Source organism: Nerophis lumbriciformis, linkage group LG06 (assembly GCF_033978685.3).
Source record: "Nerophis lumbriciformis linkage group LG06, RoL_Nlum_v2.1, whole genome shotgun sequence".
NCBI classification, from domain to species: domain Eukaryota; kingdom Metazoa; phylum Chordata; class Actinopteri; order Syngnathiformes; family Syngnathidae; genus Nerophis; species Nerophis lumbriciformis.
This window is the reverse complement of record NC_084553.2, coordinates 18,512,385-18,532,788: the sequence shown is the minus strand read 5'-3', so window position 1 is coordinate 18,532,788 and position 20,404 is coordinate 18,512,385. Positions and strand designations below refer to the sequence as shown.

General features: G+C 39.2%; 1 protein-coding gene across 4 annotated transcripts in view; it reads right to left on the bottom strand.

The window, feature by feature from the left end:
* txlng (taxilin gamma) overlaps positions 1–20,404 on the bottom strand; it is a 64,757-nt gene that overhangs the window by 6,286 nt on the left and 38,067 nt on the right. For 3 of the 4 annotated variants that reach the window (XM_061963849.2, XM_061963848.2, XM_061963847.2), the window contains 4 exons: positions 18,579–18,698; positions 17,871–17,945; positions 13,970–14,062; positions 13,806–13,901 (listed from right to left, as the gene is read on the bottom strand). In XM_061963849.2, the coding sequence (XP_061819833.2) occupies positions 13,806–13,901; positions 13,970–14,062; positions 17,871–17,945; positions 18,579–18,698 (384 nt within the window). The remainder of the gene's footprint in view (positions 1–13,805; positions 13,902–13,969; positions 14,063–17,870; positions 17,946–18,578; positions 18,699–20,404) is intronic. The other variant, XM_061963850.2, reaches the window with a different exon arrangement.

Below are 20,404 nucleotides of genomic sequence, written 5' to 3'. Positions count from 1 at the left end.
AGAATTTCAGATAGATGCTGCCTTGGCTCTGTTCCTGCTGAACTAGTAAGTGACTTTTGATGCTAATATCAAAATGATATTGCCAATGCGATGAGTGGTAGCAATAAATAGTCACCAGCACGATAGTTTCACTGGTACTTCCTGCGAAAAAAATCTTCCACCGGTCTTTCTTTACTCCGCACACCTGCATCCCCCTGATACATTCTTGGTACACCTGCATCCCCCCGATACATTCTTGGTAGTAGCGTCATGTTTGATAATTTCTTAATAGTATCTTCTATTTAACATCAGCATGGCCAGTAGAGACGTAATATTTGTGCCAATATTACAGCGGACATCATGTCAGTATGACACTATATGCGCTAGTCATCATGGGAAGTGTGGTTTTCTTCTGGCAAAACACTATACTACCACTACTGCTTTCGTCCACTGGCGCTGCCAAAATCAACCAAAACTCAAAGTTCTTAAGTGGGGCTTTAAGTTAGTATGAAATATATGTTTTGACTGGTGACATCATTGAGCCCGCACCCCTAACTTGTCAAAAAATCTCCCCAAATTTCTCTCATTCGTTTGGGCCGCTATTTTTTTTTCGTATCTATTTTTTTTTATGCTATTAATGTGTTATTATTCATAACTCTCCCTGAACGTGTCCCAAACATTTGTGCTAAAAAAAGCTTTGTCTATTGTAGTTTTTGTGTTATTAATGTGTTGTTATTCATAACCCCCCCCCGACACACCTTGTTCAAATCTGCTGCAAATATTTTTTTTGTCTATTAGTTTTTTATGGTATTAACTATTATAGCTTTTTATGTTATTAATGTGTTAATATGCATAACCAGCCCACCCACCTGGTCAAAATCTCCCCAAACGTGTACCATAGATTTGTGCTATGTTTGTGCTGCAAACATTTTTCCTATTATAGTTTTTTATGTTACTATCCATCCATCTTCTTCCGCTTATCCGAGGTCGGGTCGCGGGGGCAGCAGCCTAAGCAGGGAAGCCCAGACTGTCCTCTCCCCAGCAACTTCGTCCAGCTCTTCCCGGGGGATCCCGAGGCGTTCCCAGGCCAGCCGGGAGACATAGTCTTCTTAACGTGGCCTCCTACCGGTCGGACGTGCCCTAAACACCTCCCTAGGGAGGCGTTCAGGTGGCATCCTGACCAGATGCCCGAACCACCTCATCTGGCTCCTCTCGATGTGGAGGAGCAGCAGCTTTACTTTGAGCTCCTCCCGGATGGCAGAGCTTCTCACCCTATCTCTAAGGGAGAGCCCCGCCACCCGGCGGAGAAAACTCATTTCGGCCGCCTGTACCCGTGATCTTGTCCTTTCGGTCATAACCCAAAGCTCATGACCATAGGTGAGGATGGGAACGTAGATCGACCGGTAAATTGAGAGCTTTGCCTTCCGGCTCAGCTCCTTCTTCACCACAACGGAGCGATACAGCGTCCGCATTACTGAAGACGCCGCGCCGATCCGCCTGTCGATCTCACGATCCACTCTTCCCCCACTCGTGAACAAGACTCCTAGGTACTTGAATTCCTCCACTTGGGGCAGGGTCTCCTCCCCAACCCGGAGATGGCACTCCACCCTTTTCCGGGCAAGAACCATGGACTCGGACTTGGAGGTGCTGATTCTCATCCCAGTCGCTTCACACTCGGCTGCGAACCAATCCAGTGAAAGCTGAAGATCCTGGCCAGATGAAGCCATCAGGACCACATCATCTGCAAAAAGCAGCGACCTAATCCTGCAGCCACCAAACCGGATCCCCTCAACGCCTTGACTGCGCCTAGAAATTCTGTCCATAAAAGTTATGAACAGAATCGGTGATAAAGGGCAGCCTTGGCGGAGTCCAACCCTCACTGGAAACGTGTCCGACTTACTGCCGGCATGTTACTAACGTGTTGTTATTGTTCACATCCATCGTGATGTGCGTATGGATATTAGCACTTTATACTAGAAAATAGATTCTCAAACCAATTTATGAATACATCAGTCATTTAAAGTCATGTATATCAGTAAGAGGAACACAGGGGAAAGTAACAAATGTATTGAGAACGATGATATGCTGTTGGTAGAAAACTACTTTTCCTTCCGCCTGGGTAAGAGCGTAATGTGTAAGCGCAGCGGACACTCTTTCAACCCAGGACGACGTATGATATTTGTCAAAAATAAGTGGGGAACAAACCGTGTTAAAACACATTATGTTGAATATGTTGATGTGATCATTACTTTTGATGTCATTTCTTGGCACTATATACGTCATGCAAATTGTTCTCAAGTCTCTCTCTCGCCTCTGTCAGAGAGAGAGAAGAGTCACCACTGACTGCAGCCCGTTATGATATTTTTGATTTTGTTTCATTTATTGTTACACTATTTTTTTATTTTTGGACTAGTGACTTTTTTCCTTAACAATTGCATGTAGTACAACATGATAATGGAATTATTTTATTTGTAAAACTTTTACATTGTTTTGTTTACTTAATAAAAAAAAAGTTTAATTTGCATCAAATCATATCTGCCTTAACTCAAAGGACTTAACTGTACAAATGTAGCACAATTGTTTGAGATAATCTGGTGATAGGGGAAGTGCGTCTGCGTATGACTAATAGACTAAACAAAAACGATCAAAGTAAGATAAAAAAAAATGCAGTACAAAATAACAAATGTTTTGGACAAGTTTGGGGAGATTTTGACAAGGTGAGGGGGCTGGTTATGAATAATAACACAATAATAACAAAAAAACTATAATAAAAACAGTTTTCAGCACAAACGAAAAAAACAAGATTGGGAGGTTGGATGACATCACTGGTCAAAAAATAATTTCCCCGCTGATTTTAGAAAACCTTAAAAACCGTAACGGACTGTGGGGAGGCGTGGCCGGCAGACCGACAGCGAGGCAGGGCACGCCGGGGCCGACTCCAAAAATGCGGCAAGGAGGCGTGGCCGGCGGGCCAGCGGCGAGGCGGGGCGTGCCGGGATCGACGCCGTAACAATTATCAGGTGCGTGGATCGCCCACCTGGGCACACTTATATAATCTCCTCCAAGTTTGTAAAAGGGCAGCCGAGAACGACAAGGCGGCAGAGGGAGCTGGAGAGACATGAGCACATGCAGCGCGAAATCAACAGAGAGTGAGGGACAGACGACGACGCGGGAGGCTGAAAAGCGACCGGAAGAGCGAGCAGTGGAAGAGGAAGGAGCTGAAAAGCGACCCGACCAGAGACTGAGTACCGGTACTCTGGTATATAAAAATAAACAAAGTCCCAAACTGCTTGCAGTCATGTCAGTCCTTGGCGGTCCATGGAACCCCGACAGCGAGAGACTCACACGTACAAACTAGCACAAACCGACAACAACTTCACACAGGTCAATTTATAATCATATTAAATGGTAATGTCATCGCTTAATAGGTTGTAGTGTAAAACGTGTATATTAGATGTCACATTACATTAAGTGTTAGGGTAATTTCTCTAAAGACTACTTTTCTTCAAAAAAGAGACACTCATTTAAAGTGACCAATGAGAAAGGAAGGGGGTTGCTGGGTATGTGATTCAATTACGGAACCTAAGCACATTTGAAAGTTAACGCCCTCTAGGCAGCTGCGTAACTGTTACAAACAGCCCTTCGAAATGATTTTGACCTTCTAAGGGAAAACAGGGTTGGTAAGGTGGAACGCCCTTCTAATATAATGCTATAATGTTAAAAAAAAATCAACAATCATTCACAATCATTATGAATGACAGGAACACATGTTTTTAAATTTGTTTTATGCATTCCAAATAATAAATAAATGCGATCAAAAGTCTGCTTACAATGGAGCCTATGGGAGCCGCTGTATTCTGCCTATAAAAGCCCTTAAAAACTTAGGGCTGCCAAAGTTAACGCGATAGCGCATTAATTATAATTTCAATAAAGGCACACATTTTTTTTAACGGGCGATTAACGCACCTGTGTTCTTTTTATCCCTCGGGTGGTGCCGTAGCAGGTGGGGGGACTTAGCTGCAGCTCACTTACTACTGATGAGCCACAAGCGAGCAGAAATAGACAAAGGAAAGGCTACCTTTGGAAATATCAGGTTCAAAGCCATGGCAAGTTGTTCTCCCGACAAGAAAGGACCATTTTTTGCAATGACAAGAGAGACATCCCTGCAGCAAACGCCTGCTACGCGCATCGTTAGGTGGGTGGCGCTTCACTTCCGTGTTCCAATTACAGTTAAAGTTCAGTGATAACGTAACATTTAGATTGTCACTGTGACTGATTTTAGTAAGTAAGATGACATAACAGCTCAACAATAATGAAAGACGGTCAGAAAGAAGTCAAAAGGAGACTTTTTATTGCAAACAGTCGATCAAACATCAAAACATGTCACTTTCTCAAACCAATCACTTTTCCGTCTTCAAAATAAAAAAGCTACGCATCCAGGTTAACTACATTTACAAAATAAAAGTGTTTTACACTACAGTTATGCTTTCCAAAAGGGATGGGCATCGGATCTGGTACTTTTTTGGCACTGAACGAAAACAGTCGGTACTACCGGGCACAGATTCATGTAAGATCCAGCGGCACCATGATTTGGAGCCTAGGTTGCGCGTGACGTCATGTCTGTTTGTAATAGCACTTGCGAGTGGGCGAGTACTTGCTAGCACTTGAGAGGAAAACAGGCGATTTTGAAGCGGACATGCTCTTAGTAATCTTGCTACCCATCAATGTTTCATGACAAAAACCCAACCATGCCAAATAAAAAACGCTCTGAAGTGTGGCTCGTCTTTTCCAAATGTGATGCCGATTAGGCTCGCTGCTTTTGTGACACCAAAATTAAGGCAAGCAGTGAAGTGAAGTGAATTATATTTATATAGCGCTTTTCTCTAGTGACTCAAAGCGCTTTTACATAGTGAAACCCAATATCTAAGTTACATTTAAACCAGTGTGGGTGGCATTGGGAGCAGGTGGGTAAAGTGTCTTGCCCAAGGACACAACGGCAGTGACTAGGATGGCGGAAGCGGGGATCGAACCTGGAACCCTCAAGTTGCTGGCACGGCCACTCTACCAACCGAGCTATACCGCCCCAAGTAGCGGGAATACTTCCAATCTGAGGAAGCACCTGGCTAAACACAGGATTTTGTGCAGCCACAACTCCTGCATTTGGCACCTTTAGCGACTCGGCTGCAGCCAACAACACGGGAGAAGTAGTAGCGTTAACATTTGGTGACGATAACAGCGACATCATCATCCTCTACGTCTGCTCCAGGTAAAAAGCCTACTGTATAAGAATACATTAGCTTTGCATTTTATCTTGCAATAGTTATCATAATCAGCTCGGTTCCTTGTACTGTACTTTGTAATGTAATGTAAAGTTTTTGTTTCACTTTCATTTGTAATTTAATACTTTTGAAAAAAAACAAAAAAAACAATTGGTCTTTATTTTTAATCCATTCTCTTTTGCTCATTCGTTTTTTTAAACTTAATTGCGTCTATGGACCCCCATCACATTGTTTCCAGATGGAAAAAGAAAGGACAACATGGAGCCGGCTTTTATTTTGTGCAATACTAAGAAAATAACACTGCGTTGTGAAACAATTGCAAACGTGTTACTATCCATATAATTAGATACATCTATCCATCCATCCATTTTCTACCGCTTATTCCCTTTGGGGTCACGGGGGGCGCTGGAGCCTATCTCTGCTACAATCGGGTGGAAGGCGGCGTACACCCTGGACAAGTCGCCACCTCATACAGTTTTGATATATTTGATGATCACTCGATAAAGAGAAATAAATGTTACATTTAAACATTTAATTATTACACAATTCTTTTTTATCACATGAACACACAAAAGTACAGTTTTGGTTCCAGGAATACCGGATTTATTCAAATGTGAACAGTACCCATCCCAATTTGTCAGAGATTTTGTGATATTTATTTTTATTTATTCTGTGATATTTGCACCTAAAGAAATGCTAGTATATCAGTTGAGAAATATGTGTAAATTATTTTATAACATGTTCTGGTCGAGTCCTCAATTACAGAATGATTAGCAAGCTGAATATTACATTTTATTAATTAATATGGAAGGTTCAAACATTGCCATGCAGAAATATGAAGACCATTAATTTGTATAACATGTAATGTACAGAATATCAGAAGCATTTATTCAGGTACAAATATCACAGATTACAGCTGGGATAGGCTCCAGCCCCCCCGTGACTCCAAAAGGGACAAGCGGTAGAAAATAGATGGATGGATAGTACCAAACGTCTTTGACTATCAAAGCGTGATCATAACAATCCACATGTTGTGTTATTTAAACATGGAAGTGTAGCTCCTCCTCTGAATGCAAGTGCTCCTGAAGCAAGAACACAAATTCTGTATTTATACAAAATACAAAATCTGGCAAGACACCAACACACAGTAGGCAATTTTTTTAAATTATTGTCATTAAATCATGTTTGTCCTTTTTAAGTTGAGCTGCTTAAATAAGCATAACATTTAAAATACATTTAATTAAAGCAAATTAATTGTCCGTTCATAGTGTTAAAACTTGAAAATCATCTGTCTAGGGTACACTTATTAATATGATTAAAAAAAATGTATATATGCGATTCATTTTGAGTTAACTATGAACAAAATGTGATTAATCGTGATTAAATATTTTAATCGTTTGACAGCCCTAATCAAAACTTCTCCATTAAGGTTTTGTATACATGCTGTAAGTATGTATGTAATGTAGTAACGGGCACATTTACAATGACATTTGATATTTATGCATTTTGATCATTTTAAGCATGTGCGGCACATTAATTTTAAAAAATGCATCACGTCGTTCTCTTTTTTCCCCACTACATCACTGATTTCTACTCACTGCAGACTTCATGAGCCAACAAACATTATAAAACATCACTTACTGCGCAATGTCTGCTATTATTAGGATGCCTACTGATAGAATCTTGTTATATTTCCATTTTGAATGAAAAATGACTCATAATCCTTGCGAAGACACCCACCTCACGGATCTGCTATAAACAATTCGCCTGCGTTAGCGCTTATAATAACAATATCACCAATACTTGGTTAATATTCAAGTCATAAAATGTAAACGAGTATTGCTGGTGCTTTTTGGATGTTTTTTTTAATTGGGTTTTATAGGCGGCATAGAGGACCTCCCATTGGCTCTGCTGTAAGCGGACTTTTATTTGCGTTTTTTTCCAAACTAAAATGCATTAAAAAAATATGCATCTGTCATCATGTCTTTCATAATGATTGTGAACGATAGGCAAAATTCCAAAAAAGTGCAGTTTCCCTTTTTTTAAATCAGTGTCACGCTTTAAAGAGTCTGTACCTGGATGTTCACCTCAAAAACAAACTGGACTGGACTCACAATTAAACACGGTGTACAAGAAGGGTAAAAGTCACCTACACCTCTTGAGGAGACTGAGGTCCTTCAGGGTGTGCGGGTCACTGCTGCACAACTTTTTCCTACACTGTGGTAGCAAGTTACAATCAAATCAAATTAGCTTCATGGCATGGCCTCTTAAGTTCATGTGAGTGATTATGATTGACGACACCTGTTGACTTCTCTGAGCCCATTTAAATAGGACTCATGTGATGCAGTCATTAGACTCGGTTACAAACACGACAATGGGAAAGTCAAAGGAACTCAGCACAGATCTGAAAAAACGAATCATTGACTTGAACAAGTCAGGAAAGTCACTTGGAGCCATTTCAAAGCAGCTAAAGGTCCCAAGAGCAACTGTGCAGATAATTGTCCGTAAGTATTAAGTTCATGGCACAGTTTTGTCACTGCCACGATCAGTAAGAAAATGCAAGCTATCACCTGCTTCTGAGAGACAATTGGTCAGGACGATCAAGGTTCAACCCAGAACCACCAAAAAGCAGGTCTGCAATAAATTGGAAGCTGCTGGTACACAGGTGTCAGTGTCCACAGTCAAGCGTGTTTTGCGTTGCCATGGACTGAGAGGCTACATGCAAGAAGGAAACCCTTTCTCCTTAAAGGGGAACATTATCACAATATCAGAATGGTTAAAACCATTAGAAATCAGTTCCCTGTGGCTTATTATATTTTTCGAAGTTTTTTTCAAAATTTTACCCATCACTCAATATCCCTAAAAAAAGCTTCGTTATAAACACCCGTCCATTTTCCTGTGACGTCACATAGTGAAGCCAACACAAACAAACATGGCGGAAAGAACAGCAAGCTATAGCGACATTAGCTCGAATTCAGACTCGGATTTCAGCAGCTTAAGCGATTCAACAGATTACGAATGTATTGAAACGGATGGTTGTAGTGTGGAGGCAGGTAGCGAAAACGAAATTGAAAAAGAAACTGATAGCTTCAGTTTCTTCTTCAATTTCGGTTTGAACCGTATGCAAGCGAAACCGACGAAAACGACACGACAGCCAGCGACACGGGAGAAAGCGAGGACGATTGGTATGTGTTTGTTTGGCATTAAAGGAAACTAACAACTACGAACTAGGTTTACAGTTGGGATGTCCCGATCCGATATTTGGATCGGATCGGCCGCCGATATTTGCAAAAAAATACGTATCGGCAAGGCATGGGAAAATGGCGATCCAGATCCAGTTAAAAAAAAAAACTCCGCTCCGTGTTTTCCAACGCACCTATTTAAATAGTACATTCCATTTTTCTGCTGCTCCATAATTTCCGTTCCGCATTTTCCAGCACACCTTAAACACATCCACAGGTCAGTGGATTCGAACGCAGTTGCTTTTAGCTGCTGGCATTACATGACAGGCTCTTCTCACTCTTTTCTGTGTCTGTGCTTCTCACAGACAGCAAGCGCACCTTCATACACACGTCACATACTGTCACGTCATACGTCACATACTGTCACGTCATACGTCACATACGTCCTCCCCGAGCAGAGAGGTAGCAGCATGGCTAACGTTAGCTGTGATGCTAGCGCAGCCGTGTGACCAACGTTCTCTTTAAGGTGCGCGCTTGTGCAATTGCGCACTGTTTAAACGTCATCTGCGCATAGCATTTATATGCCAAGCACAAAATCAAATAAAAAAATAAGCGCATAACAATTTTCGACACACGGACACGACAGAGAAAACCGTTTTCGTCATCATTGTTCAAATATTATAACGTCTGTCGAGACGCTTATCTCCATTCGGTGCCACACGTCCACACCATCAAAATGCCGAGGCAAAAATTTCCAGATCAACACCGTATGAAAAAATTTGTGATTTTTTTAGTTGTGATTTCCTTCTCTGCATGAAAGTTTAAAAGTAGCATATATTAATGCAGTTTGAAGAAGAATGTTTTAATGTAGACATGCAAGCCTTGAAAGAAAATGTTGAAAATCAAGACTACATTTCCTGCAAATGGATGCATTTCTACCCTATATTTTAACTTTAGATTTATTCTCATATCAAACTCTTTTGGCTGTCTTTTTGACACTTACATCCGACGCCCCCCTCCACACCCTGGATTATAAATAATGTAAATAATTCAATGTGATTATCTTGTGTGATGACTGTATTATGATGATAGTATATATCTGATAGTATATATCTGTATCATGTGGACCCCGACTTAAACAAGTTGAAAAACTTATTCGGGTGTTACCATTTAGTGGTCAATTGTACGGAATATGTACTTCACTGTGCAACCTACTAATAAAAGTCTCAATCAATCAATCAAAACACATAGAATTATCATACTGCTGTGATTATATGCATCAAGTGTTCATTTTTTTTTTTTTTAGACCAGTTGATCTGCCGTTTCTTTTTTTTTCTCCTCTGCTCCCCCCTCTCCCTTGTGGAGGGGGAGACACTCAGGTCCGGTGCCCATGGATGAAGTGCTGGCTGTCCGGGGACCCGGGGTGGACCGCTCGCCTGTGTATCGGTTGGGAACATCTCTGCGCTGCTGACCCGTCTCCGCTCGGGATGGTTTCCTGCTGACCCCACTGTGGACTGAACTCTTACTGTTATGCTGGATCCACTATGGACTGTACTCTCACAATATTATGTTAGACCCACTCGACATCCATTGCATTCGGTCTCCCTAGAGGGGAGGGGTTACCCACATATGCGGTCCTCTCCAAGGTTTCTCATAGTCATTCACATCGACGTCCCACTGGGGTGAGTTTTTCCTTGCCCTTATGTGGGCTCTGTACCGAGGATGTCGTTGTGGCTTGTACAGCCCTTTGAGACACTTGTGATTTAGGGCTATATAAATAAACATTGATTGATTGATTGATTGATTCAAGGCTAAGGCAAAATATTCACATATATATCGTGTATCGCAATATGGCCTTAAAATATCGCAATATTAAAAAAAGGCCATATCGCCCAGCCCTTGTTTCAATGATGCCATTTCTGTTTGTCATGTATAATTTTGTCTATTTTGTGTTTATCCTTGAATAAACAGGTCAGTTTCTTGTTACCAACCATTGTGTATTATTCAAACTCACCTAATTCAGCTGGCTAGTTGTTATCAAGAGTACTAAAACCCTTTTCAACATGATTCTGACAACTAAGTAGGCTAAATAACTTAAAACTTTAATACATGCTCGGAGAGGCCATTATCGGTATCGGTCAGTATCGGTATCGGATCGGAAGTGCAAAAACAATATCGGTATCGGATCGGAAGTGCAAAAACCTGGATCGGGACATCCCTAGTTTACAGCATATGAAATACATTTAGCAACTACATGCACTTTGAGAGCGCAGACAGCCCAATTTTCATCAATTAATATATTCTGTAGACATACCCTCATCCGCGCTCTTTTCCTGAAAGCTGATCTGTCCAGTTTTGGAGTTGATGTCACCAAGACATCCAGGGGGTTTAGCTCGCTCGTCTGCGGGAACAAACTGCCGCCATTGCTTGCCGTGCTACCGAGGTCCTTTGTCCCTGAATTGCTCACACACTCCGGCAGATTCAATGGGGGTCTTGCGGCAGATTTCTTTGACTTTATCGTTGGAAATGCATCTGCTTTGAGTGTCGCAGGATATCCACATTCTTGCCATCTCTGTCGTAGCATAGCTTTCGTCGGTAAAGTGTGCGGAACAAACGTCCAATTTCTTGCCACTTTCGCATCTTTGGGCCACTGGTGCAACTTGAATCCGTCCCTATTCGTGTTGTTACACCCCCCGACAACACACCAACGAGGCATGATGTCTCCAAGGTACGGAAAACAGTCGAAAAAACGGAAAATAACAGAGCTGATTTGACTCGGTGTTTGAGAAAATGGCGGATTGCTTCCCGATGTGACGTCACAACGTGACGTCATCGCTCCGAGAGCGAATATTAGAAAGGTGTTTAATTCGCCAAAATTCACCCATTTAGAGTTCGGAAATCGGTTAAAAAAAATATGGTCTTTTTTCTGCAACATCAAGGTATATATTGACGCTTACATATGTCTGGTGATAATGTTCCCCTTTAAAAATAAGGGTCTTTTTTTACTTGAAAACAAATTCAATATAATATAATGTATTTTAACCCCCAGAAGAAATCACAGGCGCTATTGTTAACTTTTATTACCAATCTTATAATAACAAACGGCACAATTCCAACAGGTTCTACCTCCCATGCAAACATTTTCGTCTCCATGAATTCTTGCTTCCCCGGACACACAACAACACTTCCTCATTCTCCACCAATCACCTTTCAGGCACAGACGGTGTGTTTGCAAACATGGGGAAAAACTGACATTAAAATTTAAACCCACACAAACATAAAACATTAACAACTGGTTGTTACTGTATGAATATATATGGATTGCGCACTATTGTCAAGTGATGTACCAAAAACTCGACCATCGAAAAAATACTTTGATTGCCTAACACCGCGCTGCCGAAACCCGATATAAATAAAACGCACGCCATTGTCTAAGCGTTGTCAGCATGTCTGCAATGTTGACGTAATTTTAATATATACCAGATACAAAATGTGCAAATATTAAGTGGACAGTGGTGGCTTATAAGGAGAAAAAGTCCAACTTGAGCAACAGCACAAAAAAAGTGTAACATGGGGCTCGCTACAGCTCGCCTTTTTCGTCGCGAACATTGAGGGACAGGAGTAGTCTCTAAACACATTCTATAGAAGGGGTGTCAAACATACGATCCGACGGCCCGATCAGGCCTGCGAACAGGTTTTATGCGGCCCACGGGATGAGTTTTCTAAGTATAAAAATTAACCTGAAATTTTTGAATGAAAGAAACAGCTGTTCTAAATGTGTCCACTGGATGTCTCAATTGCAATTATTTGTATCTTTTTAGATGATGCTACATATGTACAAAACAAACCTCATGATGTTAGTCGAGGAAAATGATCAAACTAAATAAATAACATACTGTAATTAGATTTTGATTTTTTTTTTTCTTGATAGGTTGAAAATTAACACCAATGAGTTGACTGATGAACATTATCATGTAATTTATTCAGAAAATATAAATAACTACAAATAAACAGAATACTATTAAGTGTAGAAAAAACCCTACATTATAATTTGTACAATTTCAGAATGCGCTTGTTCTATTTTTAAACAAAGAAAATAATCTGAAGGTGTCTTTATTTTTAAGTTATCGTGCCGTGATTTTACCAGTCAGGCCCACTTGGGAGTACATTTTTCTCCATGTGGCCCCCGATCTAAAGTTAGTTTGACACCCCGTTCTATAGTAACACCAGAAGAAGATAAAAACTCATTAGAAGTTTATCGAAACTTGAAAAAATCTCAAAAAAGTACATAATTGTATAATAAGCAGCAACAATTAAAAAATAAGGCAAAATGATTTTTTTTTAAATACACTGCCCTCTCATGGAAGTTTTTCACAAGACATTGGAAATGTTTGAGATTTCAAATTTGAGTTTGGTGCAACAGGCTTCTGTAGCCAGTCAGTATTCAATGCAGTGAAGCAGGCTGGCTTAGCAAAAGTACAAAGTGTGAATGTAAGTAGTTGAACATATGCTGTTTTATGAAAAGTTTATTCTCTCAAAATGTCATTGTAAGACGTTTGCAACAGTTTAAAAAGTTTGCGATTGAGATGCTAATTTTTGTTAGCCTGTCAACGGCAAAATACATGGTAAGTTAGCATCAAGTCAATGGGAAAAGTACTAACTTTTTACTGTATAGTTTCAGTTGCTTGTTTTTTCTCACATCAGACTGTACTGCCGATTTGACACAATTTTGACATGTTTTTTGGCATTTCACGCATAATAATGTACATTTTTTAATGTGTTTAGTATTACAGTAATTTAATCTGGAGGCAATCAATAAACAACCTCAACCAGAACGTTTTTCGTTCCTAAATGGAAGGACTGTTTGCCTATCTGCCAAACTAAATACCTACATTCAGGGAGGGCAGAATAAAATATATGTTAATATTAATTAATAATAACATATTTGTTTTTAAATGTATGTAAACATTTTTTGAGTCTTTTTAAAGAAAAAAATATCATCATAGCAAATTACTCAATGATGTCATGGGGACCACGCCCATAACCATGCCTCCACCGCCACAGGTATCTTGGTAGTCTAGGGGAACCTTGTGATTACTGTGATATTTTTTGTGGTGTGCAATACGGATATTAGTGGATTTTTCTTGTTTAATTTGATCTTCTATCTATACATATTGAGCAATATGTAGTTTTTATTACTTTTTTTTTTCCATTACGCTTAACTTCTGTTTCTGTATGTAAAAACCCATTGTGGGATGAATAAAAGTCTATCCTATCCTTTTGTTATACGATCGTGACTTCAGTTTGCATTTATTTAGCCATTGAGGAAGTTGAATGGTAAAATAAATTAAAACTATTACGTTACCTCCTCTGCCATCTGCAGCAAAGCCTGGTTGTTGCTCTCCCATTTTGTCCTCCACTGTGTTGTTTCCTTTTCCAGCTTCTTGATCTTATTGGTCATCTGAAAAGCGAATGGAGTTAACAGCAACGTAAAAACATAGCTTCATTTGTAACATTTGTATCTCTTACTTTGTCCATTTCTTGTCTGAAAGTGGTGAAGACATCGTTGCTTTTAGCCAGAGTGCTCTGAAACTCCTCAAATTTGTCCATGTAAAGAGAAAGCTGAGGAACAGGAGTTTTACACCTTTCAGATGATAGAGTATCACAAGAGCCCTTATTGAATAATGTTATTGCCTGTGACGTAGTATGAGCAGGCACCTTTGTCTCTTTATTTAGCCAGTATTCACACCACTCTAGATTGCCTTTTCTCAAAAAAATGACAAGCAACAAATGCTTTCTTTGGTCTTACTGGAAACTAACATCAAGACTTAAATTTAACCACGGCAACTGCAGCAAAAGCCGCGAGCGCCCTTGTCATTCGCCGTAAGCCCTAAAGAATGTACCAACATTTGCGGCAAGAACATGCCGTGACCGCCCTTGACTTTTTACTTGTCAATAGACGAGTGATGTAACAGTAAACGGTATAATGATAATTTGCGATAAAATTCCAGACGGTTAGTAATACCGTCTACATTTTTTAATTACAAAAAAAACGTCATTTATTAATGCATTTTAAGCAACACAAAGTCAGGCGCATGTGCACTAGCGTTGTTTGGCTTGATAATCATGGCGGACTAAGGACACAGACTTTGTTCCGGAGATTTCCCCTTAGAGTAAACAGAGTCAAGCGCTTGGTTTAAAGTAATTTCCCCTCGCTTCCGGGCGTGCGATAAACAGCGCACTGCTGTGTTTAGATGGAGACAGGTGTGGACAATATTGGAGACAGACACACTTGTTTCCACACTAAAAGTATACAACGAAGGAGAAAAATATTTGATGTTTTGCAGCAGGCGATGTGTCGTCAACGTTGTCACAACTTGTTTATAAAGTCTTTACTTTGTTGACTGGGATGTTCACTCCTTTATTTAACTGCAAACTGTATCAGTGTTCAAATAACATCAATACTAGCTAAAATGTTTTGTCATCTCATCGAACTGAACAAAGGCTGTGAAGATTGTGTATTCGATGTGAGAGGTGTCACTCCTCTGTATTTTTGTTGGCCAAACTGTTGTACTGAACCAAGAGAAGAACAAAGCTTGTTTATTAGACTTCATCTTCATTGGCCAAACTGCTTTGTGTTTTATTTTAATATCAAAAAGTAAACACAAGGTTTTTACGCATTACTTATGTTTTTTCATGTCACAAAGGTATTACTTCAAAAAACATTCATGTGACAAATCATTTTGTTAATGTTTTATTGTGTATAGTTAAATCCAAATTTACATATTTCTGCTCAAACTCTTAATGGATCTGTCCCGATACAGCATCTACATGAAATGTGCATAACTTAAAAAAATAAATAATTAAAAATAAAACCTCCCTCTATCAAAATGTAAAAATAGAGTTAAAGGCATCATGAAATGACAAAAAGCTGACAAGTTTATATTAATAATGAATTTAAAAAAATTGTAATATATATATACAGGTAAAAGCCAGTAAATTAGAATATTTTGAAAAACTTGATTTATTTCAGTAATTGCATTCAAAAGGTGTAACTTGTACATTATATTTATTCATTGCACACAGACTGATGCATTCAAATGTTTATTTCATTTAATTTTGATGATTTGAAGTGGCAACAAATGAAAATCCAAAATTCCGTGTGTCACAAAATTAGAATATTGTGTAAGGCTAATACAAAAAAGGGATTTTTTAGAAATGTTGGCCAACTGAAAAGTATGAAAATGAAAAATATGAGCATGTACAATACTCAATACTTGGTTGGAGCTCCTTTTGCCTCAATTACTGCGTTAATGCGGCGTGGCATGGAGTCGATGAGTTTCTGGCACTGCTCAGGTGTTATGAGAGCCCAGGTTGCTCTGATAGTGGCCTTCAACTCTTCTGCGTTTTTGGGTCTGGCATTCTGCTCCATGCCACGCCGCATTAACGCAGTAATTGAGGCAAAAGGAGCTCCAACCAAGTATTGAGTATTGTACATGCTCATATTTTTCATTTTCATACTTTTCAGTTGGCCAACATTTCTAAAAATCCCTTTTTTGTATTAGCCTTAAGTAATATTCTAATTTTGTGACACACGGAATTTTGGATTTTCATTTGTTGCCACTTCAAATCATCAAAATTAAATGAAATAAACATTTGAATGCATCAGTCTGTGTGCAATGAATAAATATAATGTACAAGTTACACCTTTTGAATGCAATTACTGAAATAAATCAAGTTTTTCAAAATATTCTAATTTACTGGCTTTTACCTGTATATATATATATATATATATATATATATATATATACCGTATTTTCCGCACTATAAGCCGCCCCGGGTTATTAGCCGCACCTTCAATGAATGGCATATTTCAAAACTTTGTCCACCTATAAGCCGCCCCGGACTATAAGCCGCGCCTACGCTGCGCTAAAGGGAATGTCAAAAAAAACAGTCAGATAGGTCAGTCAAACTTTAATAATATATTAAAAACCAGTGTTCTAACAACTCTGTCCCAAAATGTACGCAAATGTGCAATCACAAACATAGTAAAATTCAAAATAGTGCAGAGCAATAGCAACATAATGTTGCTCGAACGTTAATGTCACAACACACAAAATAAACATAGCGCTCACTTTCTGAAGTTATTCTTCATTCGTAAATCCTTCGAATTCTTAGTCTTCGGTGTCCGAATTGAAAAGTGTGTGTATAAGGTAAGACATATTATCTGGCACTTTGTTTCGCAATATTATGCAAACACAACTTTTCTTACCTTCTGGTACCTGCTGATCTGTATTTGGGATCTCTATAAATCCTGAAAAATTGTGCGAGTCCGCCTTTGTAGTCCGTGACGACACCGTAGTCTATAAGCGTCTTTTCATGAACCGGAAACACCTAAGAAGCACCACCTTTAAAATCATCCAGGTGAAGTTCGCTTGCTAGCGTTGTTGCCTTCATTCGAATAGTGATGGTGCTGACACTTCTGCTTGCTGCTCTCTGCTCAACAACCCACTGTTCGAGTTTGTCCTCCAACAGTAGCCATCTTGCTTTGTTCCCTCGGAAACTCTGTTTTGTCTTCTTTACCTGGCGCAGGTCATCTTCTTGCTTCCTCCACCGACGCACCATTGATTCATTTATGTTATATTCTCTTGCTGCTGCTCTATTTCCGTGTTCTTCGGCATGACTTATTGCCTTAAGTTTAAATTCTGCGTTATACGTGTGTCGCTTAGTAGGAGCCATTTTGTGGTCTGGTCTTTACAGATGTAAACACACAAAGGAAATGAAACGAAAATCCGCGCGCTTCTTCTTCTTCCGGGGGCGGGTGGTTGCTTACAGTAGAAGAAGAAGCGCTTCCTGTTCTATGGGGGCGGGTGCTTACCTTGGCGGTTGCTTGCGTAGAAGAAGAAGCGCTTCCTGTTCTACCGGGAAAAAAGATGGCGGCTGTTTACCGAAGTTGCGAGACCTAAACTTTATGAAAATGAATCTTAATATTTATCCATATATAAAGCGCACCGGGTTAAAAGCCGCACTGTCAGCTTTTGAGTAAATTTGTGGTTTTTAGGTGCGGCTAATGGTGCGGAAAATACGGTATATATATATATACATATATTTTAAAAAAAATGTAATTCACTATATATCATTCATAAAGAAAATAATGTTTGCCTTGGTGCCCTTCTAATTTGCCTTGGTGCCCTAAAATATGAGCCCTCCTTTAAAGCAACACTTGCCTTGACTTTAAAAAGTTAAAATCCGAGGCCTGTAACATTAAAGCATGGCGCTCTTCTTATGAGCACAGGTTTGTGACTCAAAAAACAATGACAGGAGAAAGTTGGTATATATTTCTATCATTGTTTTGCTCACAAGCGTCATGCCTAATTATGCAAATTAGGCAATGACATCACCTACCCTTTTTTTTTTTTTTCTTACTGACCTGTTGCTTGAGCTGGAGTTCTTGCTCCTTCATCAGCTCACACTTGTGCCTCGATGCCAAGGCTTCTTTCAGCAGCTGTAGCGACACAAAACACTTTGATTAGATCTTCAGCAGTGCCAACTTTAAACCCTTCTCATTTACTCCAGGATTAGTATATCTGCTTGTATTTATTTAACTGAAAAGTCGAGATCAATACCTTGGCCCTATTTTGTCAAATTGACAATAATGAGTGCAAACCTCACAATTTAAATATGTATTTTACCGGGACACTCAGTTGTCAGTGTACTGCCTGGGTGTGGCGGTTAGCAAACCTACAGTGAACATGTAACAAATTGTTATTGTTACTTAGCACTGCCTTAATTATGCTCTGCCTCCTCCACAGCTTAATGCCCTGAAGTAGCTCAATTGGTTTCAGGTGTGGAGAAAAACAAAACATTTTCCCTCAGCAAGGCAGTGGCATCTTAGGTGTGTTTGGACTCGATCATGTTATGAAAACTGGCATACAGCCCAGTTAGTTTTTTTGAAGGGAGGGGAATCATGCTCTGCTTTAGAATGTCACAGTACTTGTTGGAATTCATGTCAAACGTACTACAAGCTGACAATTGTAAAGCATCGTGCTCATTGTTTGTGATCATGAATTGCCTCTAATGCAACTAAAACCTGCAAGTTATTGGTTTAACTTGGTTATGAGATTAAATTCTTACTCACAAGGTCTCCCTCTCTTTGTTGTTTATCCTCCACTTCCTTCATCATTTCAGTGATCCTTTGCAACTTAGCATCCATCAACTGTTGCTGTAGCTCTTTGTGCTTGAACACTTTGTCTATGTGCTGAAAAGGGGACACAAAAAACTTTTAATATACACTTCTAAATAGTGTTCACATTTTGAATTGAATGAAACATAAGTACAGCAAAAATAGAAAACAGGAGAATGGAAAAAAAAACGTTTGTGAAATCTGCATTTTGACGTAATGAGGTCCACTTCAAATGTGAAGAGTTACTCATGATGCGTTTGCAAAAAGTGAGTAAAAAATGTTCAGAACTACAAAATTAACTTTCGTCTGTTGCATTCAAAGGATGTTTTACGAAACAAAAAAAAAGATAAAGCTGCCTGTGAGTGCCTTCAGATAGAGGAGGTGCACAGAGTGGTTCCCGTTGCTTAAGAAGAGCAATACGTGCTTTCATCATGTTGTCAGAAGTGTCTTTAATAGAATTGTCCGTAGCTATTTTTTTTTTAAGTATCCAGATGGTCTGATTACTTACTAATAAATACAGCCATGAAGTTGGGAAACAGGCATTACTAATCCCCCCTGCTATTAAATCTTATTACTCTCTGCCAGAGAATAATAATACATTTAATAGACTCATCTACTGTATAAAAGTCAGAGGAATTCTGACAGTCTATGTACGCCACACACCCCAAATCTGCGTTTGTATTAACATTCAGACATATAAAAAACCCTGCACACGCACACTTACAGGCAATATGTGCTTTTATAGATATCCATCCATATCAAATTTTCATTTCACAACATGGGAAATTTCCTGGGAAAATTTGTAAAAATGAGGAATTTTGACTTCTATCACAAATTGCCGATAAATCAATAAAAAAATAAAAATAAAAAAATACTACATGCGTTATTACACTGGATTTGAACTTATGTGCCTTGCCCACAAGACACGGTCTTTAACCAGTGTTCCACCGACTCTGTCAGTTAAATCCTTTAGTTGCCTAGTTTAATATAAGGCTTCCTTTTGAGGGACTCCAATAATAATGCAGAGATAAAAAATAAAAAATTCTGGGCTCTTTCACAACACTTATAGTTGAGCAATATTTTTAAGATGGCTCAAATAATTTCGCTTTCAATGTTACAGAAAGCATGAGGAAACGAGAACTGCTGCCTGCTCTTCTTTAGTTAAATATAAAGAATGTCTTATTTGTCAAGATATTTATTTACACAAAGTGTGGATTTTTTACAGATATGTATTTTCCATCATCTTCATGTCCAGCCAACACTCTTGAGTTGTTAATTTGATTGAATTACGTAACTCACCGCACTGCATGCATATATAGGAAACAGTACAACCCTCAGGATTTTTTCAGAAATGTAAAAAACAACATCTTAATGCTTTTAAGATCAGCGGCAATGGTGTGCTGCAGAGGCCACATGCATACAGAGATATACATCATATTATGACATATTTCTACATTTTTTAAAACAATTTCTTGTGGTCTACATACCATGGTGGGTCTTTGGTCAAAATGTTGCATACCGTATTTTTCTTTTGGCCGGGGGTGCAACTAATACTCAGTAGCGACTTATGTGTGAAATTATTAACATGACCGTAAATTATCAAATAATATTATTTAGCTCATTCACGTAAGAGACTAGACGTATAAGATTTCATGGGATTTAGGAGTGACATATTGTTTGGTAAACGTATAGCATGATCTAAATGTTATAGTTATTTGTATGACTCTTACCATAATATGTTACGTTAACATACTAGGCACATTCTCAGTTGGTTATTTATG